This window comes from Caloenas nicobarica, chromosome 30 (genome assembly GCF_036013445.1).
Source record: "Caloenas nicobarica isolate bCalNic1 chromosome 30, bCalNic1.hap1, whole genome shotgun sequence".
Lineage (NCBI taxonomy): Eukaryota > Metazoa > Chordata > Aves > Columbiformes > Columbidae > Caloenas > Caloenas nicobarica.
This window is the reverse complement of record NC_088274.1, coordinates 360,875-387,009: the sequence shown is the minus strand read 5'-3', so window position 1 is coordinate 387,009 and position 26,135 is coordinate 360,875. Positions and strand designations below refer to the sequence as shown.

Genomic DNA, 26,135 nt, shown 5'->3' with positions numbered 1-26,135 from the left:
AACTGACCTCCACGGCACTGACCACCAGCCAAGTCACCTCTACTGCTGTCCCCTCCACTGAGGTCGCCTCCACGTCAGTACCCACCACTTCCACAGAAGAGACCTCCACAGCACCCACCAGCACCCAACCTACCTCCACAGCACCCACCATCAGCCAAGTGACCTCTACCACTATCCCCTCCACTGTGGTCACCTCTACGTCAGTACCCACCACTTCCAAAGAAGAGACCTCCAAAGCTCCCACCAGCACCCAAGTCACCTCCACGGGTCCCTCCACCCAACTGACCTCCACGGCACCGACCACCAGCCAAGTCACCTCTACTGCTGTCACCTCCACCCAGGTCACCTCCACGGAAGCCACCACCACCTCAGGACCCTCCTCCACAACCTTCTCCACCAGTGGAGCCACCTCCACCACTGTCACCTCCACAGAGGTCACCTCCACGCCACTGCCCACCACTTCCACAGAAGCGACCACCACGGCACCCACCAGCACCCAACTGACCTCCACAGCACCCACCAGCAGCCAAGTCACCTCCACAGCTCCCACCACCCAACTGACCTCCACAGCACCGACCACCAGCCAAGTCATCTCTACTGCTGTCACCTCCACCGAGGTCACCTCCATGGAAGCCACCACCACCTCAGGACCCTCCTCCACAACCTTCTCCTCCACTGGAGCCACTTCCACAACTGTCCCCTCCACCGAGGTCACCTCCACGTCAGTACCCACCACATCCACAGAAGAGACCTCCACAGCTCCCACCAGCACCCAACTGACCTCCACAGCTCCCACCACCAGCCGAGTGACCTCTACCGCTGTCCCCTCCACTGTGGTCACCTCTACGTCAGTACCTACCACTTCCACAGCATCCACCAGCACCCAACTGACCTCCACAGCACCAACCACAGAAGTGACCTCCACAGCACCCACCACCAGCCAAGTGACCTCCAGTGCTGTCACATCCACTGAGGTCACCTCCACACCAGCATCCACCACTTCCATAGAAGACACCTCCACAGCACCGACCAGCACCCAACTGACCTCCACAGCACCCACCACCAGCCAAGTGACCTCTACCGCTGTCCTCTCCACAGGGGTCACCTCTACGTCAGTAGCCACCACTTCCACAGAAGAGACCTCCACAGCATCCACCAGCACCCAACTGACCTCCACAGCTCCCACCAGCACCCAAGTCACCTCCACAGCTCCCACCAGCACCCAAGTCACCTCCACAGCTCCCACCACCCAACTGACCTCCACGGCACCGACCACCAGCCAAGTCACCTCTACTGCTGTCACCTCCACCCAGGTCACCTCCACGTCAGTACCCACCACTTTCACAGAGGAGACCTCCACAGCTCCCACCAGCACCCAACCAACCTCCACAGCACCCACCACCCAACAGACCTCCACAGCACCCACCACCCAACTGACCTCCACAGCTCGCACCACCACCCAAGTCACCTCCACAGCTCCCACCACCCAACTGACCTCCACGGCACCAACCACCAGCCAAGTCACCTCTACTGCTGTCACCTCCACCCAGGTCACCTCCACGGAAGCCACCACCACGTCAGGACCCTCCTCCACAACCTTCTCCTCCACTGGAGCCACCTCCACCGCTGTCACCTCCACTGAGGTCACCTCCATGCCAGTGCCCACCACTTCCACAGAAGCAACCACCACGGCACCCACCAGCACCCAACTAACCTCCACAGCACCCACCAGCACCCAACTGACCTCCACAGGTCCCACCAGCACCCAAGTCACCTCCACAGCTCCCACCACCCAACTGACCTCCACGGCACCGACCACCAGCCAAGTCACCTCTACTGCTGTCCCCTCCACCCAGGTCACCTCCACGGAAGCCACCACCACGTCAGGACCCTCCTCCTCCACTGGAGCCACCTCCACCACTGTCCCCTCCACTGAGGCCACCTCCACGTCAGTACCCACCACTTCCACAGAAGAGACCTCCACAGCACCCACCAGCACCCAACTGACCTCCACAGCACCCACCAGCACCCAAGTCACCTCCACCGATGTCCCCTCCACTGTGGTCACCTCTACATCAGTACCTACGACTTCCACAGAGGAGACCTCCACAGCACCCACCAGCACCCAAATGACCTCCACAGCTCCCACGACCAGCCAAGTCACCTCCACAGCTCCCACCACCCAACTGACCTCCACAGCTCCCACCGCCACGCAAGTCACCTCCACGGCACGCACCACCCAACTGACCTCCACGGCACCGACCACCAGCCAAGTCACCTCTACTGCTGTCACCTCCACCCAGGTCACCTCCACGGAAGCCACCACCACCTCAGAACCCTCCTCCACAACCTTCTCCTCCACTGGAGCCGCCTCCACCACTGTCACCTCCACTGAGGTCACGTCCATGCTGGTGCCCACCACTTCCACAGAAGTGACCACCACGGCACCCACCAGCACCCAACTGACCTCCACAGAACCCACCAGCACCCAACTGACCTCCACAGAACCCACCAGCACCCAACTGACGTCCACTGCTGTCCCCTCCACTGTGGTCACCTCTACGTCAGTACCTACCACTTCCACAGAGGAGACCTCCACAGCTCCCACCAGCACCCATCTCACCTCCACAGCACCAACCACAGAAGTGACCTCCAGAGCACCCACCACCACTCAAGTGACCTCCCGTGCTGTCACATCCACTGAGGTCACCTCCAAGTCAGTACCCAGCACTTCCACAGAGGAGACCTCCACAGCACCCACCAGCACCCAACTGACCTCCACAGCACCGACCAGCACCCAACTGACCTCCACAGCACCCACCAGCACCCAACTGACCTCCACAGCACCGAGCAGCACCCAACTGACCTCCACAGCACCCACCAGCACCCAACTGACCTCCACAGCACCCACCAGCACCCAACTGACCTCCACAGCACCGACCAGCACTCAACTGACCTCCACAGGTCCCACCAGCACCCAAGTCACCTCCACAGCACCGACCAGCACCCAACTGACCTCCACCGCCGTCACTTCTGCAGAAGCCACCACCACCTCAGGATTGTCCACCACCACCTTCTCCACCAGTGGAGCCACCTCCACTGCTGCCACCTCCACTGAGGACACATCCACGTCTGTATCTGCTACCTCCACCACTGTCCCTTACTCTGCACCGACCCCCACCACTCTTCCTCCTACTCTTTCCACCACCACCCCCATCCCTGCAACTACAACCGTTCCCTCAGCCACGACCACCCCTCCTATCCCTACGACCACTCCCACCACCTTTCCTACCACTACGACAACCCCCAGCACCATCCCCACCACTGTCCCCACCTCTACAACCATCCCCACCTCTACAACCAACCCCACAACCGTCCCCACCACTGTGACCACCCCCACCACTGTGACCACTACCACAACTGTTCCCACCACCACAACTGTTCCCACCACCACAACTGTTCCCACCACCACAACCACCCCCACAATTACAACCACCTCCACAACTACAACCACCCCCACCACTGTGACCACTACCACAACTGTTCCCACCACCACAACCACCCCCACAACTACAACCACCTCCACAACTACAACCACCCCCACCACTACGTCTACCACCACCACCCCCCCCACCACAACGACCACCACAACCACCACGACCACCACAACCACAACCACAACGACCACCACCACCACAACCACAAGCAGACCAACCACCACCAATGCAGGTGAGTCTTCCCCCTCGGTGGCACCACCCGGCCACGTCCCCACTCCCCGACCTCCCACCATCCTCCAACATTCCCCAGGTGCCTTCGCACCCCTGGGGTTTCTCCAGGCACCCACGTCCTGTGGTGCCTCTTCCAGGTCAATGCCAGAATGGGGGCACGTGGGACGGCATCAAGTGCCGCTGTCCCGGCGGTTTCTACGGCACCTACTGTGAGATGCCCGTCTGCCAAAATGGGGGCACCTGGGTCAACGGCCTTTGCCAGTGCCCTGAAAACTTCCAGGGGACCGAGTGCCAGTACACCAAGGAGACCATCGAGGTCCAAGAAGGTGGGGACCACCCCAAGGTGTGCGACACCGCACCGGGGCTGCCTTGGGGGCCACCAACCCCAGAGTGGGCTGAGGTCACCTCAGAGGGACTGACCTGGGAATGGGGACACCATGGAGGGACCAACATGGGAATGGGGACACCATGGAGGGACCAGCCTGGGAATGGGGACACCATGGAGGGACCAACCTGGGAATGGGGACACCATGGAGGGACCAACATGGGAATGGGGACACCATGGAGGGACCAGCCTGGGAATGGGGACACCATGGAGGGACCAACATGGGAATGGGGACACCATGGAGGGACCAGACTGGGAATGGGGACACCATGGAGGGACCAACATGGGAATAGGGACACCATGGAGGGACCAATAGCGTCCCATGACCATGGTCACCAGGGGTGGGATGGGGACACCTGGGTCTGTCACTTACGGGTCTCCTTCTGCTTGAAGAGGTGACTGTGAACGCGACGGTGGAGATGAAGGCGAAGGTGGAGAACAGGAATTTCACTGAGGACCTCGCAAATAAGTCCTCCCAGGCTTTCCGGGACTTCGAGAAGGAGTTCAAGGAGCAGGTCAGGGCACAGCGACACTGGGGGCAGCCCCACGCTGGGGACACCTCGGGGGGACATTCGGGGCACAGTGGGGCTGGTGCCCACATCTCCTCACGGTCTCTCTTTGTCTTCCAGATGAGGGAGATTTACAAGAACATAGAGGGCTACCAAGACGTGGTGATCCATGAGCTGAGGTGGGTGACCACCAAGGCTGGGTGGGGTGTCCTATGGGGTGCTGACTCCCCATCTGCTCTGGTGGGGTGATTTAGGCTGAAGGGACCCACAGGGGTCGATTCCAGGTGATGCTCCCCAAGGCTGGGGTATCCACAGCCCTACAACCATGTCCCGTCCCTGGGGCTCCTCTGGGATGCTCCAGCCCCATGGAACGGTGGCCGTGCCGTCCCTCCACATTGGAGACCCCAAACTGGTCCCAGTTGGGTGCCCCTTGCAGTGTGGGACCACTGAGTCACCCGTGTCCCTTCTCCTTGCAGCCAGGGCAGCATCGTGGTGAACTACACGGTCATCCTGAAGGTGCTGGCCAGCACCACGGTCACCGAGACGGTGGAGAACATCTCCAAGGACCTCGTCAGCGCCGTTGACAGCTACACCGGCTGCAATGAGACCTGCCAAGGAGACGACTGTGAGTGACGCTGGTGGTGACCCCCACGTGTCTGTTGTCACCAGGGCAAGGTCCTTGCTGGGGGGGACCTGAGCCCAGGGGTTCCCACCAGCAGCTGCTCTCTCCATCCCAGGTTCTTTCTGTTTCAACCCCACGTTCACCAACATCACCAGCTACAAGGTGTCCGAGGTCGAAACAAGTAAGCGAGGCCACAGGACATTTGTCCCCACCCCGGGACCCCTCAAACCACGTCCCTGCGCCCCCTGAGCCGCGTGTCTCCACCCCCAGGTGTCTGCACCAGCTACATCCCAGTGGATTACCAGTCCTACTACGTCCCCCTTGTCACCGACACCGGTGTCATCTGCATCAGCGACTGTGACAGCCGATCTGCCAACCCCTACCCCTGTGTCCATGGCACGTGCTCCGTGGCACGCTCGGGACCGGAATGCCAGTGAGCACCTCGCCATGCACCCGCCCACCAAAACACCTGTGTCCCCCCAGGGTTGGGGTGACGCCGGCAGCGATGTCACCTCTGGGATGTCCCCACCAGGTGCTCTGACGAGGTGGTCTTCTGGTACCAAGACAAATTCTGCAGCTCGCGGATCAGCAAGATCGGGGTGGCCATAGGGGTGCCGGTGGCCACGTTGGTCGCGGCCGTCGCCATCTTCACCGTCTTCATGGTGCGGGCGCAGCGGCAGAAGGACAAGTACAGGCAAGTGCATGCCCGTGGGGTTGGGGGGGTCCCATGGGGGTGTCCACGCCTGGTTCTCACCCATCTCCATCCCATCACGCAGGGACAAGTTGACCTCGCGCTTGGACTTGTATTGCAATGTGGACGAGAACTGGAACGATGACCAGGGATTCGCCATCAACAACCAGGGAACGTCATGGGAAGGTAATGGGGCTGGTTGGGGGGCTGGTTGGGGGGTCAGTTGGGGGCTCCTGTGGCCCCTGGGGGGTCCTGGGGCTCCACCTCACCTCTCCTTCCACCCCACAGCCACAGAGACCCCCAGGACCAACATCGACCTAGAGAAGGTGGACACAACGCAGGAGGTGGGTGCCACGTCCCCAGAACCCTGACGCTGTGTCCCCCCACCCACCGCGGTGGGGACAACCCCCCCATGACATCCCCATCTCTCCTTCCTCCCCAGATCCACATCCAGCGACCGACCCGCATCGTCACCCCCTGAGAGGATCCACCCAAGAGCCAGCGGCGAGGGGTGGGGACACGGGGGTGGGTGGGGGTCTCGGGGACAGCACCGGGGAACCCACCATCCTCTTCCTCCCTGTTCACATCTGCACTTTATTTTCGAACAAAGCACTGATTTTTTTGTCACCTGCCTGTTTCTGCAGACTCTGGGGACACCTCAGGGGGTCCTGTGTCCTGTTGGGGGGACGTGGGCTCGGCCGGGGGACAGGGCTGGTGATGGGATGGAAATTGCCCCCAGAACAGAAAGGGAAACACTGGGGATTAATTAATTGTGCGTGAGCAATTAGGAGCTGCCATGGGATCACCCCAAGGGTACAAGTCCAACAGGTGACGCACGTGGGACAATTTGTCCTTGTCCCCACCCCCAGGGTTAAATATCAGCCCGGAGGTTCATCCACGGTCCCTTCCCACCCCCACGGGGACGGGGACAACGGGCTGTGGTGGCTTTGGGTGGGGGGACATTGAGGGTCCCAAGGTGACACCACCTGTGGGTGGTGGGGACATTGAGGGGTCCCAAGGTGACACCACCCAGGGATGGTGAGGGGGACACTGAGGGTGCCATGTTTGGGGGGGACATTGAGGGGTCCCAAGGTTGTGAGGGGGACATCGAGGGGTCCCAAGGTTGTGAGGGGGACATCGAGGGGTCCCAAGGTGGCACCACCCAGGTACGGGGACACTGAGGAGTTCCAAGGTGGCACCACCCAGGGATGGTGAGTGGGACACTGAGGGTGCCATGGTTGGGGGTGGACATTGAGGGGTCCCAAGGTGGTACCAGCCATGGGTGGTGGGGACATTAAGGAGTCCCAATATGGTGATGGGGACATTGATGGGTCCCGAGGTGACACCACACATGGGTGGTGGGGACATTGAGGGGTCCCAAAGTGGTGGTGGGGACATTGACGGTTCCCAAGGTGACATCACACGTGGCTGGGGGGGACATTGAGGGGTCCCAAAATGGTACCATCCAGGGATGGTGGGGTCATTGAGGGGTCTCAAGGTGGCACCACCCATGGAGGGGGACATTGCGGGGTCCCAGAGTGGTGGGGGGGACATTGAGGGGTCCCAAGGTGGCACCAGCCAGGGATGGGGGGGACATTAAGGTCCCAAGGTGGTACCAGCCAGGGATGGGGACACTGAGGGGTCCCAAGGTGACACCACCCAGGGATGGTGAGGGGGACACTGAGGGGTGCCATGGTTGGGGGGGGACATTGAGAGGGTCCCAAGGTGGCACCACCCAGGGTTGGTGGGGACATTAAGGTCCCAAGGTGGCACCAGTCAGGGATGGGGACATTGAGGGGTCCCAAAGCGGTGGTGGGGACATTAAGGGGTCCCAAGGTGGCACCAGCCAGGGATGGGGGGGACATTGAGAAGCATCCAAGAGGGCACCACCTGTGGCTGGTGGGGACATTGAGGGGTCCCAAGGTGGCACTGCCCATGAAGGGGGTGATGAAGGGTCACCCAAGTGTCACCTCCACCCCAATGGATCCTTGGGGGTGTCACCCCGGGGTCACCGCTCTTCCCACAGGAGGCGGAAGTGTCCCCAAGCTCACGTGTCACCGCTCGTGTCCCCAGCCAAGTCACACCCTGCCCCTGAGCGCTAAAATTAGTCATTTTATTGTTTTTTTCCACCTTAGCTGGCAGCTGGGTGGTGTCGGGGAAGCGGGGACAAAGTCCATGTGTGGCTGAAAATACCCCGGGGGTGGGGATGGTTACGGTCCCAGTTCTAACTGGGAGCTACTGGGGTGGGGTAGCGGGGGTCGCCGTGAAGATCCTGGGTGGTGTCACCCCCAAAAAGGGCTCAGAAATGGCAGAAACAGCCTCTTGCCCGCTCCCCCAGTTTACACTGGGGTTGTCCCAGTGCAAACCAGTATCACCAGCGCCGTTCTAGTGTCTTCACTGGGAAGAAAGAGAGGAGTCCCCAGGCCATTTTTTTGGGGGGAAACCTTTATCCAGACCCCCCACCTGTCCGCCAGTGCAGTGACCACCTGAGACACATGGGGGGGCCCTTGAGCCCCCGGACACCTGGGTCCCCTGGGAGGAGGTTGGGGGGTGGGGGGTGGGGGGGGCGACGACCCCCAAGTCCCCCATGTCCCCCCGAAGCACCGTGACACCCCCGTATCCCCAATGTCCCATGTCCCCACCAAATCCAGTGACACCCCCATGTCCCCACCCCCACTGAGTACCGTGACAGCCCTGTCCCCACGTGTCCTCACTGACCCCCATGACACCCCCATGTTGCCATCCCCATGTCCCCACCAAGCACCGTGACACCCCCATGTCCCCACCTCACCCAGTGACACCCCCATGTCCCCAGTGTCCCACGTCCCCACCAAGCACCGTGACACCCCCATGTCCCCACCAAACCCAGTGACACCCCCATGTCCCCATCCCCACCAAGCCCAGTGACACCCCCATGTTCCACATCTCCCCTGCCACCTCCACCCTAAGGTGCCACCACCACCCTAAGGTGCCACCACCCATTTACAACCCAACACATCCTCATGTGTCACAGCCATCCCACAGCCGCCCGCTGTTTTTTGACATGATGGGGACAAAAGTCCAGAAGAACCGAACGTCACATTTTTCTGGCCGCCCTCATTCCACGGGGCTCAGTCACCGCGGGACAGCGCTGAGAGAGGACGGGGACGGACGGCCACACGGACAGGACGCGGACGGACGGGGACGCGGGCATGGCGAGGAGGAGACGCGAGTGGATGGTGGTTCTTCTCATCTGGATGATGGCAGGTGAGTTTGGAGCTCTGGGGAGGACATCGGGTGATACCACAGTCAGCTGGGAACAGACCGACATGACCTTCTATGAGGCTACACAAAGCTCCAGTGAAGATGCCTCCTCAGATACCACCCTGACATCAACTACAGAAGCCTCGACCACCACTGTCATCTCCACAAATGCCACCACCAGGGATTCAGGAGCGTCCACCAGCAGCTCCTCCACCTCTGGAAACACGACAAATGAGGTCACCTCTACAACAGCAAATACCAGCTCAGGATTCTCCTCCACAACGACCCCCACTCCAAGCAGCGTCTCCACTGACACCTCTACGCGTGTCCCCACCAACTCTGGACTGTCCTTGCCTAACTCCTCTCACTCTGAAACCAACTCCACCGCTGTCACCTCCCCTGATGTCACCTCCACAACAGACCCCATCTCACAAACGTCTTCCACTGACTCTCCAGGCACTGGAGCCACCTCCACCGCTGTCACCTCCACTGAGGTCACCTCCACAACAGACCCCATCTCACAAACGTCTTCCACTGACTCTCCAGGCACTGGAGCCACCTCCACCGCTGTCACCTCCACTGAGGTCACCTCTCTGTCAGCGTCCACCACTTCCGCAGAGGAGACCATGACACCACCCAGCAGCACCCAAATGATCTCCACAGGACCCAGCACCACCCAACTGACCTCTACAGATGGCCCCACCGCCTCAGGACCCTCCTCCATGACCTTCTCCTCCACGGGAGCCGCCTCCACCACTGACACCTCCATGTCACTGTCCACCACTTCCACAGAAGAGACCTCCAGAGGACCCACCACAGCACCCACCACCCAACTGACCTCCACAGCACCCACCACCCAACTGACCTCCACCGCTGTCACATCTCCCGAGGTCACTTCCCTGCCAGCAGCCACCACTTCCACAGAAGCGACCACAACATCACCCACCAGCACCCAACTCACCTCCACAGCACCCACTGGACAAGTGATCTGCACCACTGTCACCTCCACTCATGTCACATCCACTGAAGCCACCACCTCAGCAGGACTCTCCTCCACCATCTTTTCCACCACTGGTGCCACATCCACCGCTGTCCCCTCCACTGACCTCACCTCCACCACTGTCCCCACCACCTCTGGACCCTCCTCAACAGCCTTCTCCACCACTGGAGCCACTTCCACCACTGTTGTTATCAGTGACGTCACATCCACGGAAGACACCACCTCATCAGGACTCTCTTCCACAACCAGCTCAACTACTGGAGCCACCTCCCCATCTCTCAGCTCCACTGAGGTTACATCCACGGCCATCCCCACCACATCAGCTCCATCCTCTACCATCTTCTCCACCACTGGAGTCACGTCCACCCCTCTCCCCTCCACTGAGGTCACCTCCACAGATGTCCCCAGCAGCTCGGGACTTCCCTCCATGACCGTCTCCACCACTGGAGCCAACTCTTCATCTGCCACCTCCACTGACGTCACCTCCACAGATGTCAACACCATCCCAGGATCGTCCACCACAGCCTTCTCCTCTACTGGAGCTACATCTACTGCTCGCACCTCCACTCAGCTCACCTCCATGGCGCTACCAACCACTTCCACACAAGAGACGTCCTCATCACCCATCACTCAAGTGACCTCCAGTGCTATCACCTCCACCCAGGTCACCTCCACGGACATCTCAACCACCTCAGGACCCTCCTACACCACTCTCCCCTCAACTGAGGTCACCTCCATGACAGTAACCACCACATCGCTGGAAGGGACCACCGCAGCACCCACCATCACCCATCTGACCTCCACAGCTCCCACCATCACCCATCTGACCTCCACAGCTCCCACCACTCAGAGGACCTCCACTGCTGGCACCTCCACTGCTGGCACCTCCACTGCTGGCACCTCCACCTCTGTCTCCACCACCCCAGGACTGTCTTCTACAGCCTCCTCCACCACTGCAGCCATGTCTACTGCTGTCACCTCCACTGAGTTCACCTCCACAGAAGGCACCACCTCCCAACTGACCTCCACAACACCAACCACCAGCCAGGTGACATCCACCCCTGTCACCTCCACTGAAGTCACCTCCATGGCCATGCTCACCTCCTCTGGACACTCCTCCACAGCCTTCTCCTCCACTGCAGCCACCTCCACCGGGGTCACCTCCATGTCACTATCCACCACTTCCACAGAAGAGACCTCCACAGCACCCACCAGTACCCAACTGACCTCCAAAGCACCCACCACCGGACAAGTGACCTCCACTGCTGTCCCCTCCACTGACCTCACCTCCACAGATGTCCCCAGCACCTCGGGACTTCCCTCCATGACCGTCTCCAACACTGGAGCCACCTCTTCATCTGCCACCTCCACTGAGGTCACCTCCACAGATGTCAACACCACCCCAGGATCGACCACCACAGCCTTCTCCTCTACTGGAGCGACATCTACTGCTGGCACCTCCACTCAGCTCACCTCCATGGAGCTACCAACCACTTCCGCACAAGAGACGTCCTCATCACCCACCACTCAAGTGACCTCCAGTGCTATCACCACCACCCAGGTCACCTCCACGGACATCTCAACCACCTCACGACCCTCCTACACCACTGGCCCCTCAACTGAGGTCACCTCCGTGACAGCAACCACCACATCGCTGGAAGGGACCACCACAGCACCCACCAGCACCCATCTGACCTCCACAGCTCCCACCACTCAGGAGACCTCCACTGCTGGCACCTCCACTGCTGGCACCTCCACCTCTCTCCCCACCACCTCAGGACTGTCTTCTACAGCCTCCTCCACCACTGGAGCCACGCCTACTGCTGTCACCTCCACTGAGTTCACCTCCACAGAAGGCACCACCTCCCAATTGACCTCCACAACACCAACCACCAGCCAGGTGACCTCCACCCCTCTCACCTCCACTGAAGTCACCTCCATGGCCATGCCCACCACCTCTGCACCCTCCTCAACAGCCTTCTCCACCACTGGAGCCACCTCTTCATCTCTCACCTCCACCACTGTCACTTCCACTCAGGTCCCCTCCATGTCGCCAGCCACCACTTCCACACAAGAGCCCTCCACAGCACCCACCAGTACCCAACTGACCTCCACAGCACCCACCACCAGACAAGTGACCTCCACTGCTGTCCCCTCCACTGAGGTCACCTCCACAGCCATCAGCAGCACCTCAGGACCGTCCACCACAGCCTTCTCCACCACTGGAGCCGCTTCCACCACTGTTGTTATCAGTGACGTCACATCCACGGAAGACACCACCTCATCAGGACTCTCTTCCACAACCAGCTCAACTACTGGAGCCACCTCCCCATCTCTCACCTCCACTGAGGTTACATCCGCGGCCATCCCCACCACCTCGGCTCCATCCTCTACAGCCTTCTCCACCACTGGAGCCACCTCCACCCCTCTCCCCTCCACTGAGGTCACCTCCATAGATGTCCCCAGCAGCTCGGGACTTCCCTCCATGACCGTCTCCACCACTGGAGCCAACTCTTCATCTGCCACCTCCACTCAGGTCACCTCCACAGATGTCAACACCACCCCAGGATCGTCCACCACAGCCTTCTCCTCTACTGGAGCTACATCTACTGCTGGCACCTCCACTCAGCTCACCTCCATGGCGCTACCAACCACTTCCGCACAAGAGACGTCCTCATCACCCACCACTCAAGTGACCTCCAGTGCTATCACCTCCACCCAGGTCACCTCCACGGACATCTCAACCACCTCACGACCCTCCTACAACACTGTCCCCTCAACTGAGGTCACCTACATGGCAGTAACCACCACAACGCTGGAAGGGACCACCACAGCATCCACCAGCACCCATCTGACCTCCACAGCTCCCACCACTCAGGGGACCTCCACTGCTGGCACCTCCACTGCTGGCACCTCCACCTCTGTCTCCACCACCTCAGGACTGTTCTCTACAGCCTCCTCCACCACTGGAGCCATGTCTACTGCTGTCACCTCCACTGAGTTCACCTCCACAGAAGACACCACCTCCCAATTGACCTCCACAACAAGAACCACCAGCCAGGTGACCTCCACCCCTGTCACCTCCACTCAAGTCACCTCCATGGCCATGCTCACCACCTCTGGACACTCCTCCACAGCCTTCTCCTCCACTGGAGCCGCCTCCACCGCTGTCACCTCTACCCAGGTCAGCTCCACAGATGTCCCCACCACCTCTGGACTTTCCACCGTCTTCTCTACAGCTGGAACCATCTCCACCACTGTCACCCCTACTGAGGTCACCACCACCTCAGAACCCTTCTCCACCCCCTTCTCCACCACTGGAGTCACCTCCACCGCTGCCACGTCACCTGAGGTCACCTCCATGTCAGTGTCCACCACATCATCGGACGGGACCACGACAGCACCCACCACCACCCAACTGACCTCCACGGCACCAACCGCCACCCAAGTCACCTCCACTGCTGTCACCGCCACTGATGTCACCTCCACGGACGTCCACACCACTGGAGCCATCTCCACAGCTGTCACCTCCGCTGAGGTCACCTCCGTGTCGGCAACCACCGTTTCCACGGGGAAGACCTCCACAGCACCCACCACCCAAGACACCTCCACAGCTCCAACCAGCAGTCAAGTCATAACCAGCCAAGTCACCTCCAGTCCTGTCATCTCCACCCAGGTCACCGCCACGGACATGCCCACCACCTCAGAACCCTCTTCCACCGCTGTCACCTCCACTGAGTTCACCTCCACAGAAGAGACCACCACCCAATTGACCTCCACAACACCAACCACCAGGCAGCTGACCTCCACCCCTGTCACCTCCACTGAAGTCACCTCCATGGCCATGTCCACCACCTCTGGACACTCCTCCACAGCCTTCTCCTCCTCTGCAGCCACCTCCACCGCTGTCACCTCTACCGAGGTCAGCTCCACAGACATCCCCACCACCTCTGGACTCTCCACTGTCTTCTCTACAACTAAAGGCACCTCCACCACTGTCACCCCTACTGAGGTCACCACCACCTCAGGACCCTTCTCCACCCCCTTCTCCACCACTGCAGTCACCTCCACTGCTGCCACGTCCCCTGAGGTCACCTCCATGTCAGTGTCCACCACATCATCGGAAGGGACCACGACAGCACCTACCAGCACCCATCTGACGTCCACAGCACCCACCACCACCCAACTGACCTCCACAGCACCTGCTTCCACAGAACTCAGCACCCAAGTCACCTCCACAGAACCCACCACCCAACACACCTCCACTGTATCTACCAGCCAACTGACATCTACATCACCCACCACCACCCAACTGACCTCTACAGATGGCCCCACCACCGCAGGACCCTCCTCCGCAACCTTCTCCTCCAATGCAGCCACGTCCACCACTGTCACCTCCATGTCACTCTCCACCACTTCCATAGAAGCGACCACAACATCACCCACCAGCACCCAACTCACCTCCACAGCACCCACCGCACAAGTGATCTCCACCACTGTCACCTCCACTCATGTCACATCCACTGAAGCCACCACCTCAGCAGGACCCTCCTCCACCGTCTTCTCCACCACTGGGGCCACCTCCACCGCTGTCCCCTCCACTCACCTCACCTCCACCACTGTCCCCACCACCTTTGGACCCTCCTCAACAGCCTTCTCCACCACTGGAGCCACCTCTTCATCTGCCACCTCCACTCAGGTCACCTCCACAGATGTCAACACCACCCCAGGATCGACCACCACAGCCTTCTCCTCTACTGGAGCTACATCTACTGCTGGCACCTCCACTCAGCTCACCTCCATGGCGCTACCAACCACTTCCGCACAAGAGACGTCCTCATCACTCACCACTCAAGTGACCTCCAGTGCTATCACCTCCACCCAGGTCACCTCCACGGACATCTCAACCACCTCACGACCCTCCTACACCACTGTCCCCTCAACTGAGGTCACCTCCGTGACAGTAACCACCACATCGCTGGAAGGGACCACCACAGCACCCACCACCACCCATCTGACCTCCACAGCTCCCACCACTCAGGGGACCTCCACTGCTGGCACCTCCACTGCTGGCACCTCCACCTCTGTCCCCACCACCTCAGGACTGTCTTCTACAGCCTCCTCCACCACTGGAGCCATGTCTACTGCTGTCACCTCCACTGAGTTCACCTCCACAGAAGGCACCACCTCCCAATTGACCTCCACAACACCAGCCACCAGCCAGGTGACCTCCACCCCTGTCACCTCCACTCAAGTCACCTCCATGGTCATGACCACCTCCTCTGGACACTCCTCCACAGCCTTCTCCTCCACTGCAGCCACCTCCACCGCTGTCACCTCTACCCAGGTCAGCTCCACAGACATCCCCACCACCTCTGGACTCTCCACTGTCTTCTCTACAACCAAAGCCACCTCCACCACTGTCACCCCTACTGAGGTCACCACCACCTCAGGACCCTTCTCCACCCCCTTCTCCACCACTGCAGTCACCTCCACTGCTGCCACGTCCCCTGAGGTCACCTCCATGTCAGTGTCCACCACATCATCGGAAGGGACCACGACAGCACCTACCAGCACCCATCTGACGTCCACAGCACCCACCACCACCCAACTGACCTCCACAGCACCTGCTTCCACAGAACTCAGCACCCAAGTCACCTCCACAGAACCCACCACCCAACACACCTCCACTGTATCTACCAGCCAACTGACATCTACATCACCCACCACCACCCAACTGACCTCTACAGATGGCCCCACCACCGCAGGACCCTCCTCCGCAACCTTCTCCTCCAATGCAGCCACGTCCACCACTGTCACCTCCATGTCACTCTCCACCACTTCCATAGAAGCGACCACAACATCACCCACCAGCACCCAACTCACCTCCACAGCACCCATCGCACAAGTGATCTCCACCACTGTCACCTCCACTCATGTCACATCCACTGAAGCCACCACCTCAGCAGAACCCTCCTCCACCATCTTCTCCACCACTGGGGCCACCTCCACCGCTGTCCCCTCCACTCACCTCACCTCCACCACTGTCCCCACCACCTTTGGACCCTCCTCAACAGCCTTCTCCACCACTGGAGCCACCTCTTCATCTGCCACCTCCACTCAGGTCACCTCCACAGATGTCAACACCACCCCAGCATCGACCACCACAGCCTTCTCCTCTACTGGAGCTACATCTACTGCTGGCACCTCCACTCAGCTCACCTCCATGGCGCTACCAACCACTTCCGCACAAGAGACGTCCTCATCACCCACCACTCAAGTGACCTCCAGTGCTATCACCTCCACCCAGGTCACCTCCACGGACATCTCAACCACCTCACGACCCTCCTACACCACTGTCCCCTCAACTGAGGTCACCTCCGTGACAGTAACCACCACATCGCTGGAAGGGACCACCACAGCACCCACCACCACCCATCTGACCTCCACAGCTCCCACCACTCAGGGGACCTCCACTGCTGGCACCTCCACTGCTGGCACCTCCACTTCTCTCCCCACCACCCCAGGACTGTCTTCTACAGCCTCCTCCACCACTGGAGCCATGTCTACTGCTGTCACCTCCACTGAGTTCACCTCCACAGAAGGCACCACCTCCCAATTGACCTCCACAACACCAGCCACCAGCCAGGTGACCTCCACCCCTGTCACCTCCACTCAAGTCACCTCCATGGTCATGACCACCTCCTCTGGACACTCCTCCACAACCTTCTCCTCCACTGCAGCCACCTCCACCGCTGTCACCTCTACCCAGGTCAGCTCCACAGACATCCCCACCACCTCTGGACTCTCCACTGTCTTCTCTACAACCGAAGCCACCTCCACCACTGTCACCCCTACTGAGGTCACCACCACCTCAGAACCCTTCTCCACCCCCTTCTCTACCGCTGGAGTCACCTCCACTGCTGCCACGTCACCTGAGGTCACCTCCATGTCAGTGTCCACCACATCATCGGAAGGGACCGCTACAGCACCTACCAGTACCCATCTGACGTCCACAGCACCCACCACCACCCAACTGACCTCCACAGCACCTGCTTCCACAGAACTCAGCACCCAAGTCACCTCCACAGGACCCACCACCCAACACACCTCCACTGTATCTACCAGCCAACTGACATCTACATCACCCACCACCACCCAACTGACCTCTACAGATGGCCCCACCACCGCAGGACCCTCCTCCGCAACCTTCTCCTCCAATGCAGCCACGTCCACCACTGTCACCTCCATGTCACTCTCCACCACTTCCATAGAAGCGACCACAACATCACCCACCAGCACCCAACTCACCTCCACAGCACCCATTGCACAAGTGATCTCCACCACTGTCACCTCCACTCATGTCACATCCACTGAAGCCACCACCTCAGCAGAACCCTCCTCCACCATCTTCTCCACCACTGGGGCCACCTCCACCGCTGTCCCCTCCACTGACCTCACCTCCACCACTGTCCCCACCACCTTTGGACCCTCCTCAACAGCCTTCTCCACCACTGGAGCCACCTCTTCATCTGCCACCTCCACTCAGGTCACCTCCACAGATGTCAACACCACCCCAGCATCGACCACCACAGCCTTCTCCTCTACTGGAGCTACATCTACTGCTGGCACCTCCACTCAGCTCACCTCCATGGCGCTACCAACCACTTCCACACAAGAGACGTCCTCATCACCCACCACTCAAGTGACCTCCAGTGCTATCACCTCCACCCAGGTCACCTCCACGGACATCTCAACCACCTCACGACCCTCCTACACCACTGTCCCCTCAACTGAGGTCACCTCCGTGACAGTAACCACCACATCGCTGGAAGGGACCACCACAGCACCCACCACCACCCATCTGACCTCCACAGCTCCCACCACTCAGGGGACCTCCACTGCTGGCACCTCCACTGCTGGCACCTCCACCTCTCTCCCCACCACCTCAGGACTGTCTTCTACAGCCTCCTCCACCACTGGAGCCATGTCTACTGCTGTCACCTCCACTGAGTTCACCTCCACAGAAGCCACCACCTCCCAATTGACCTCCACAACACCAGCCACCAGCCAGGTGACCTCCACCCCTGTCACCTCCACTCAAGTCACCTCCATGGTCATGACCACCTCCTCTGGACACTCCTCCACAGCCTTCTCCTCCACTGCAGCCACCTCCACCGCTGTCACCTCTACCCAGGTCAGCTCCACAGACATCCCCACCACCTCTGGACTCTCCACTGTCTTCTCTACAACTGAAGCCACCTCCACCACTGTCACCCCTACTGAGGTCACCACCACCTCAGAACCCTTCTCCACCCCCTTCTCTACCGCTGGAGTCACCTCCACCGCTGCCACGTCACCTGAGGTCACCTCCATGTCAGTGTCCACCACATCATCGGAAGGGACCGCTACAGCACCTACCAGTACCCATCTGACGTCCACAGCACCCACCACCACCCAACTGACCTCCACAGCACCAACCGACAGCCAAGTTACCTTCACTGCTGTCACTGCCACTGATGCCACCTCCACGGACGTCCACACCACTGGAGCCACCTCCACAGCTGTCACCTCTGCTGAGGTCACCTCCATGTCGGTACCCACCATTTCCACGGAAGAGACCTCCACAGCACCCACCAGCCAAGTGACCTCCACAGCTCCAACCAGCAGTCAAGTCACCACCAGTCAAGTCACCTCCAGTGCTGTCATCTCTACCCAGGTCACCTCCATGGACATGCCCACCACCTCAGAACCCTCTTCCACCACTGTCACCTCCACTGAAGTCACCTCCATGGTCATGCCCACCACCTCTGGACACTCCTCCACAACCTTCTCCTCTGTTGGAACCACCTCCACCGCTGGCACCCCTACCCAGGTCAGCTCCACAGATGTCCCCTCCACCTCTGGACTCTCCACTGTCTTCTCTACAACCAAAGGCACCTCCACCACTGTCACCCCTACTGAGGTCACCACCACCTCAGGACCCTTCTCCACCCCCTTCTCCACCACTGCAGTCACCTCCACTGCTGCCACGTCCCCTGAGGTCACCTCCATGTCAGTGTCCACCACATCATCGGAAGGGACCGCTACAGCACCTACCAGTACCCATCTGACGTCCACAGCACCCACCACCACCCAACTGACCTCCACAGCACCTGCTTCCACAGAACTCAGCACCCAAGTCACCTCCACAGAACCCACCACCCAACACACCTCCACTGTATCTACCAGCCAATTGACATCTACATCACCCACCACCACCCAACTGACCTCCACAGCACCTGCTTCCACAGAACTCAGCACCCAAGTCACCTCCACAGAACCCACCACCCATCACACCTCCACTGTATCTACCAGCCAACTGACATCTACATCACCCACCACCACCCAACTGACCTCTACAGATGGCCCCACCACCGCAGGACCCTCCTCCGCAACCTTCTCCTCCAATGCAGCCACGTCCACCACTGTCACCTCCATGTCACTCTCCACCACTTCCATAGAAGCGACCACAACATCACCCACCAGCACCCAACTCACCTCCACAGCACCCATCGCACAAGTGATCTCCACCACTGTCACCTCCACTCATGTCACATCCACTGAAGCCACCACCTCAGCAGGACCCTCCTCCACCATCTTCTCCACCACTGGGGCCACCTCCACCGCTGTCCCCTCCACTGACCTCACCTCCACCACTGTCCCCACCACCTTTGGACCCTCCTCAACAGCCTTCTCCACCACTGGAGCCACCTCTTCATCTGCCACCTCCACTCAGGTCACCTCCACAGATGTCAACACCACCCCAGGATCGACCACCACAGCCTTCTCCTCTACTGGAGCTACATCTACTGCTGGCACCTCCACTCAGCTCACCTCCATGGCACTACCAACCACTTCCGCACAAGAGACGTCCTCATCACCCACCACTCAAGTGAACTCCAGTGCTATCACCTCCACCCAGGTCACCTCCACGGACATCTCAACCACCTCACGACCCTCCTACACCACTGGCCCCTCAACTGAGGTCACCTCCGTGACAGTAACCACCACATCGCTGGAAGGGACCACCACAGCACCCACCACCACCCATCTGACCTCCACAGCTCCCACCACTCAGGGGACCTCCACTGCTGGCACCTCCACTGCTGGCACCTCCACCTCTCTCCCCACCACCTCAGGACTGTCTTCTACAGCCTCCTCCACCACTGGAGCCATGTCTACTGCTCTCACCTCCACTGAGTTCACCTCCACAGAAGCCACCACCACCCAATTGACCTCCACAACACCAGCCACCAGCCAGGTGACCTCCACCCCTGTCACCTCCACTCAAGTCACCTCCATGGTCATGACCACCTCCTCTGGACACTCCTCCACAGCCTTCTCCTCCACTGCAGCCACCTCAACCGCTGTCACCTCTACCCAGGTCAGCTCCACAGACATCCCCAGCACCTCTGGACTCTCCACTGTCTTCTCTACAACCGAAGCCACCTCCACCACTGTCACCCCTACTGAGGTCACCACCACCTCAGAACCCTTCTCCACCCCCTTCTCTACCGCTGGAGTCACCTCCACCGCTGCCACGTCACCTGAGGTCACCTCCATGTCAGTGTCCACCACATCATCGGAAGGGACCGCTACAGCACCTACCAGTACCCATCTGACGTCCACAGCACCCACCACCACCCAACTGACCTCCACAGCACCAACCGACAGCCAAGTCACCTTCACTGCTGTCACTGCCACTGATGTCACCTCCACAGACGTCCACACCACTGGAGCCACCTCCACAGCTGTCACCTCTGCTGAGGTCACCTCCATGTCGGTACCCACCATTTCCACGGAAGAGACCTCCACAGCACCCACCAGCCAAGTGACCTCCACAGCTCCAACCAGCAGTCAAGTCACCACCAGTCAAGTCACCTCCAGTGCTGTCATCTCCACCCAGGTCACCTCCACGGACATGCCCACCACCTCTGAACCCTCTTCCACCACTGTCACCTCCACTGAAGTCACCTCCATGGTCATGCCCACCACCTCTGGACACTCCTCCACAACCTTCTCCTCTGTTGGAACCACCTCCACCGCTGGCACCCCTACCCAGGTCAGCTCCACAGATGTCCCCTCCACCTCTGGACTCTCCACTGTCTTCTCTATAACCAAAGGCACCTCCACCACTGTCACCCCTACTGAGGTCACCACCACCTCAGGACCCTTCTCCACCCCCTTCTCCACCACTGCAGTCACCTCCACTGCTGCCACGTCCCCTGAGGTCACCTCCATGTCAGTGTCCACCACATCATCGGAAGGGACCACGACAGCACCTACCAGCATCCATCTGACGTCCACAGCACCCACCACCACCCAACTGACCTCCACAGCACCTGCTTCCACAGAACTCAGCACCCAAGTCACCTCCACAGAACCCACCACCCAACACACCTCCACTGTATCTACCAGCCAACTGACATCTACATCACCCACCACCACCCAACTGACCTCTACAGATGGCCCCACCACCGCAGGACCCTCCTCCGCAACTTTCTCCTCCAATGCAGCCACGTCCACCACTGTCACCTCCATGTCACTCTCCACCACTTCCATAGAAGCGACCACAACATCACCCACCAGCACCCAACTCACCTCCACAGCACCCATCGCACAAGTGATCTCCACCACTGTCACCTCCACTCATGTCACATCCACTGAAGCCACCACCTCAGCAGGACCCTCCTCCACCATCTTCTCCACCACTGGGGCCACCTCCACCGCTGTCCCCTCCACTGACCTCACCTCCACCACTGTCCCCACCACCTTTGGACCCTCCTCAACAGCCTTCTCCACCACTGGAGCCACCTCTTCATCTGCCACCTCCACTCAGGTCACCTCCACAGATGTCAACACCACCCCAGGATCAACCACCACAGCCTTCTCCTCTACTGGAGCTACATCTACTGCTGGCACCTCCACTCAGCTCACCTCCATGGCGCTACCAACCACTTCTGCACAAGAGACGTCCTCATCACCCACCACTCAAGTGACCTCCAGTGCTATCACCTCCACCCAGGTCACCTCCACGGACATCTCAACCACCTCACGACCCTCCTACACCACTGGCCCCTCAACTGAGGTCACCTCCGTGACAGTAACCACCACATCGCTGGAAGGGACCACCACAGCACCCACCACCACCCATCTGACCTCCACAGCTCCCACCACTCAGGGGACCTCCACTGCTGGCACCTCCACTGCTGGCACCTCCACCTCTCTCCCCACCACCTCAGGACTGTCTTCTACAGCCTCCTCCACCACTGGAGCCATGTCTACTGCTGTCACCTCCACTGAGTTCACCTCCACAGAAGCCACCACCTCCCAATTGACCTCCACAACACCAGCCACCAGCCAGGTGACCTCCACCCCTGTCACCTCCACTCAAGTCACCTCCATGGTCATGACCACCTCCTCTGGACACTCCTCCACAGCCTTCTCCTCCACTGCAGCCACCTCCACCGCTGTCACCTCTACCCAGGTCAGCTCCACAGACATCCCCACCACCTCTGGACTCTCCACTGTCTTCTCTACAACCAAAGCCACCTCCACCACTGTCACCCCTACTGAGGTCACCACCACCCCTGAACCCTTCTCCACCCCCTTCTCTACCGCTGGAGTCACCTCCACCGCTGCCACGTCACCTGAGGTCACCTCCATGTCAGTGTCCACCACATCATCGGAAGGGACCGCTACAGCACCTACCAGTACCCATCTGACGTCCACAGCACCCACCACCACCCAACTGACCTCCACAGCACCAACCGACAGCCAAGTCACCTTCACTGCTGTCACTGCCACTGATGTCACCTCCACGGACGTCCACACCACTGGAGCCACCTCCACAGCTGTCACCTCTGCTGAGGTCACCTCCATGTCGGTACCCACCATTTCCACGGAAGAGACCTCCACAGCACCCACCAGCCAAGTGACCTCCACAGCTCCAACCAGCAGTCAAGTCACCACCAGTCAAGTCACCTCCAGTGCTGTCATCTCCACCCAGGTCACCTCCACGGACATGCCCACCACCTCAGAACCCTCTTCCACCACTGTCACCTCCACTGAAGTCACCTCCATGGTCATGCCCACCACCTCTGGACACTCCTCCACAACCTTCTCCTCTGTTGGAACCACCTCCACCGCTGGCACCCCTACCCAGGTCAGCTCCACAGATGTCCCCTCCACCTCTGGACTCTCCACTGTCTTCTCTACAACCAAAGGCACCTCCACCACTGTCACCCCTACTGAGGTCACCACCACCTCAGGACCCTTCTCCACCCCCTTCTCCACCACTGCAGTCACCTCCACTGCTGCCACGTCCCCTGAGGTCACCTCCATGTCAGTGTCCACCACATCATCGGAAGGGACCACGACAGCACCTACCAGCACCCATCTGACGTCCACAGCACCCACCACCACCCAACTGACCTCCACAGCACCTGCTTCCACAGAACTCAGCACCCAAGTCACCTCCACAGAACCCACCACCCAACACACCTCCACTGTATCTACCAGCCAACTGACATCTACATCACCCACCACCACCCAACTGACCTCTACAGATGGCCCCACCACCGCAGGACCCTCCTCCGCAACCTTCTCCTCCAATGCAGCCACGTCCACCACTGTCACCTCCATGTCACTCTCCACCACTTCCATAGAAGCGACCACAACATCACCCACCAGCACCCAACACACCTCCACAGCACCCATCGCACAAGTGATCTCCACCACTGTCACCTCCACTCATGTCACATCCACTGAAGCCACCACCTCAGCAGGACCCTCCTCCACCATCTTCTCCACCACTGGGGCCACCTCCACCGCTGTCCCCTCCACTGACCTCACCTCCACCACTGTCCCCACCACCTTTGGACCCTCCTCAACAGCCTTCTCCACCACTGGAGCCACCTCTTCATCTGCCACCTCCACTCAGGTCACCTCCACAGATGTCAACACCACCCCAGGATCGACCACCACAGCCTTCTCCTCTACTGGAGCTACATCTACTGCTGGCACCTCCACTCAGCTCACCTCCATGGCGCTACCAACCACTTCCGCACAAGAGACGTCCTCATCACCCACCACTCAAGTGACCTCCAGTGCTATCACCTCCACCCAGGTCACCTCCACGGACATCTCAACCACCTCACGACCCTCCTACACCACTGTCCCCTCAACTGAGGTCACCTCCGTGACAGTAACCACCACATCGCTGGAAGGGACCACCACAGCACCCACCACCACCCATCTGACCTCCACAGCTCCCACCACTCAGCGGACCTCCACTGCTGGCACCTCCACTGCTGGCACCTCCACCTCTCTCCCCACCACCTCAGGACTGTCTTCTACAGCCTCCTCCACCACTGGAGCCATGTCTACTGCTGTCACCTCCACTGAGTTCACCTCCACAGAAGGCACCACCTCCCAATTGACCTCCACAACACCAGCCACCAGCCAGGTGACCTCCACCCCTGTCACCTCCACTCAAGTCACCTCCATGGTCATGACCACCTCCTCTGGACACTCCTCCACAGCCTTCTCCTCCACTGCAGCCACCTCCACCGCTGTCACCTCTACCCAGGTCAGCTCCACAGACATCCCCACCACCTCTGGACTCTCCACTGTCTTCTCTACAACCGAAGCCACCTCCACCACTGTCACCCCTACTGAGGTCACCACCACCTCAGAACCCTTCTCCACCCCCTTCTCTACCGCTGGAGTCACCTCCACCGCTGCCACGTCACCTGAGGTCACCTCCATGTCAGTGTCCACCACATCATCGGAAGGGACCGCTACAGCACCTACCAGTACCCATCTGACGTCCACAGCACCCACCACCACCCAACTGACCTCCACAGCACCAACCGACAGCCAAGTCACCTTCACTGCTGTCACTGCCACTGATGTCACCTCCACGGACGTCCACACCACTGGAGCCACCTCCACAGCTGTCACCTCTGCTGAGGTCACCTCCATGTCGGTACCCACCATTTCCACGGAAGAGACCTCCACAGCACCCACCAGCCAAGTGACCTCCACAGCTCCAACCAGCAGTCAAGTCACCACCAGTCAAGTCACCTCCAGTGCTGTCATCTCCACCCAGGTCACCTCCACGGACATGCCCACCACCTCTGAACCCTCTTCCACCACTGTCACCTCCACTGAAGTCACCTCCATGGTCATGCCCACCACCTCTGGACACTCCTCCACAACCTTCTCCTCTGTTGGAACCACCTCCACCGCTGGCACCCCTACCCAGGTCAGCTCCACAGATGTCCCCTCCACCTCTGGACTCTCCACTGTCTTCTCTACAACCAAAGGCACCTCCACCACTGTCACCCCTACTGAGGTTACCACCACCTCAGGACCCTTCTCCACCCCCTTCTCCACCACTGCAGTCACCTCCACTGCTGCCACGTCCCCTGAGGTCACCTCCATGTCAGTGTCCACCACATCATCAGAAGGGACCACGACAGCACCTACCAGCACCCATCTGACGTCCACAGCACCCACCACCACCCAACTGACCTCCACAGCACCTGCTTCCACAGAACTCAGCACCCAAGTCACCTCCACAGAACCCACCACCCAACACACCTCCACTGTATCTACCAGCCAACTGACATCTACATCACCCACCACCACCCAACTGACCTCTACAGATGGCCCCACCACCGCAGGACCCTCCTCCGCAACCTTCTCCTCCAATGCAGCCACGTCCACCACTGTCACCTCCATGTCACTCTCCAACACTTCCATAGAAGCGACCACAACATCACCCACCAGCACCCAACTCACCTCCACAGCACCCATCGCACAAGTGATCTCCACCACTGTCACCTCCACTCATGTCACATCCACTGAAGCCACCACCTCAGCAGGACCCTCCTCCACCATCTTCTCCAC

At 59.9% G+C, this 26,135-nt stretch overlaps 2 protein-coding genes across 2 annotated transcripts in view; one reads left to right on the top strand and one right to left on the bottom strand.

The window, feature by feature from the left end:
• Positions 1–26,135, bottom strand: part of PFAS (phosphoribosylformylglycinamidine synthase) — a 308,075-nt gene that overhangs the window by 85,775 nt on the left and 196,165 nt on the right. The gene's annotated exons all lie outside the window — the stretch shown is intronic.
• LOC135999807 (mucin-19-like) lies at positions 9,127–24,661 on the top strand. The gene is made up of 2 exons (XM_065653383.1): positions 9,127–24,426; positions 24,641–24,661. The coding sequence occupies exons 1-2, from the start codon at positions 9,127–9,129 to the stop codon at positions 24,659–24,661; spliced, it is 15,321 nt and encodes a 5,106-aa protein (XP_065509455.1).

Bases quoted from the DNA above. Each gene is read 5' to 3' on its own strand.
- LOC135999807 (XM_065653383.1), top strand. From the start codon at position 9,127: ATGGCGAGGAGGAGACGCGAGTGGATGGTGGTTCTTCTCATCTGGATG. The intron at 24,427-24,640 runs GTAACCACCACA...TCACCTCCACAG, and splicing joins CTGAGGTCACCTCCGTGACA to AAGGCACCACCTCCCAATTG.